The sequence below is a fragment of the Vicia villosa genome, unplaced genomic scaffold (assembly GCF_029867415.1).
Source record: "Vicia villosa cultivar HV-30 ecotype Madison, WI unplaced genomic scaffold, Vvil1.0 ctg.000589F_1_1, whole genome shotgun sequence".
NCBI lineage: Eukaryota > Viridiplantae > Streptophyta > Magnoliopsida > Fabales > Fabaceae > Vicia > Vicia villosa.
The window spans coordinates 5,811-8,183 of record NW_026705269.1 but is presented as its reverse complement, the minus strand read 5'-3'; the positions used below and the strand labels follow the sequence as shown (position 1 = coordinate 8,183).

Sequence of the window (2,373 nt, the reverse complement as noted above, 5' to 3'; positions counted from 1 at the left end):
TCACACCCAAAGAACACATGCCACGCATCTTCATCTTCTAACTCGCACCAAGGGCATAAGGTCGGACATTAAACATGATGTTGTTGGAGTTTAGAACGGGTCGGGAGGCAGTCTCTACAAATTCGCCATAATAAGTGCTTAGCTCTGGGAGGCGCTAGAATACTCCAAAGATTACTCCAATTCCCTTCAGTACCATAGTGATGAATATTACTTTGCATCCTTCGCCATAATCTATACCCCGATCACACACTATAAACACCACTTTGTTCCTCTTGCCAAATCAACCTATCCTCCACAACATCCTCCACTAAAGGAATACTAAGAATAGTTTCGGCCTCCTCCCTCCCAAAAACTTGATTCACTTTAACCACATCCCATTGTTTTACATCGGGTCGCATAAGATTTTTGACAGAAAGATCATAAGCTTCTTGCTTTTGAGGACCATTAAGCCACCAACTATCCTTCTCGCGGAGCCACGCATCATGCATAACTTTAATACAACTACCATCTCCAATACTCCCCCTACTCCCCAATTTTAACACATCCTTCGCCTTCCACAAACTCCTCCATAGAAAGCTTGGATTATTACCAATCTTGGAATCAAGAAAAGAGGAACGAGGAAAGTACCTTGCTTTGAATATTTTAGCCACAAGAGAATTTGGTTTTGACAAAAAGTTCCACCTTTGCTTTGCAATCATGGCCAAATTAAACGCTCTAAAGTCTCTGAATCCCATACCTCTTTCACTTTTCAAGATAGTCATCCTCTCCCATGACATCCACCTAATACCTTTGTTGTGGCGACCTCCTCCCCACCAAAAAGAATTCAGCATTTTTTCAATATCTTGCACCACACCATCCGGGATCAAGTAGAGACTCATAATATAGGCCGGGATCGACTGCAGAACTGATTTGATCATAACTTCCTTCCCTGCTCTAGATAAGGAACGACCACTCCAGGAGTTGATTCTTTTCCAAATTCTATCTTTAAGGAAAGAAAACACCGCCTTCTTATTTCTCCCAATCATAGATGGTAATCCCAAATAGGTTCCTGTGCCCAAATAGTTTGAAGTTAAACATATCTATTATATATATTAAAACAGAACTCCCGGACTTTACCCAAATTATATTATTTTTGTCACATCATATTATTTTAGCCACATCGTATTTAATATGATCGGTCATCTTTCAAAATTATTTTCAATTCTCATTCTCTTATATCATCTCACAAAACATGTTTTCACCTTCATTCTCTATTTTTTCAATAATTCACCTCATTCATTCATAATTAATTCATCATGAATTCTAATTATCCTCTTAATTTAATTAGCAATGTATGTCATGCTTTAGCATTTGGAAGTTCTATAACCTATATATTATCTCATACAATACATATTTTTTCGGGCCAACCTATTTCTCTCATGCCAAACTACATTAACAATTACTAAAATTCAAGATTCTATCTATATTCGTGTCAACATGACCTTATTGCATTTCATATTTAGGTAAATCTAATTTTTGTTAGAATGTAATTCATAACTGCCAGTTTGTTAGAAACTTTTTCTGCTATTCATAGCTTGTTGGTTAAGTTAGTTAGGCTACTTGGTCAACAAGATATTGTAACACTTGTATATAAATAGTTGTTGTGAACTGTTTTGTGGTTAATCCACTGCATCAATAAAGAAACAGTTATTTCTCTCCCTTTCATTCCCTCAATTTTCAGTTACTATTGTTGCGCATAATTTGTTCAACACAATTATGTGTTCTAACAATTGGCATCTAGAGCCTGGTTCAAATCAAAGGGAAACAGTGAGTGATAGCTTTGTGTTAAGGAACATGAATAGCAATGGTCTTGGATCAAATATTCTGGTTCTTGATAGCAAGAACTGGGATCGATGGAGTGCACTGATGAGATCTCTGTTTGGAGCACAGGAAGTGAGTGATATTATGCATAATGGCTACGAGGATTTAGTAGTAAATCCAACCGATGCTTAGAGAAATGCATTTAAAGAAGCAAAAAAAAAGACTGTAAAGTCTTGTTTTACATCCAGCAGAATGTTGATAATCAACACTTCGAGAAGATATCAAAAGTAAAAAGATCCAAAGAAGCGGGGGACATCTTAGAAAGCTATTACAATGGTGGAGAAAAGGTAAAACAAGTGAAGCTGCAATCTTACAGAAGAAAGTATGAGATGATACAGATGGAGGAAGATCAAAAAGTAAGTGACTACTTCTCGAAGCTAATTGCCATTCTAAATCAAATGAAAACATGTGGGGAAAATATTACAGATCAGATGGTAGTAGAAAGGGTATTGAGATCTTTGAGTCAAAAGTTTGATTTCATAGTTGTAGCTATTCAAGAAACAAAGGATGTGA

The 2,373-nt window shown here is 36.5% G+C and overlaps 1 protein-coding gene across 1 annotated transcript; it reads right to left on the bottom strand.

The window, feature by feature from the left end:
- Positions 1-242: 242 nt before the first annotated feature.
- Positions 243-1,025, bottom strand: LOC131629670 (uncharacterized mitochondrial protein AtMg00310-like). The gene has a single exon (XM_058900452.1). The coding sequence runs from the start codon at positions 1,023-1,025 to the stop codon at positions 243-245; it is 783 nt and encodes a 260-aa protein (XP_058756435.1).
- Positions 1,026-2,373: the final 1,348 nt, after the last annotated feature.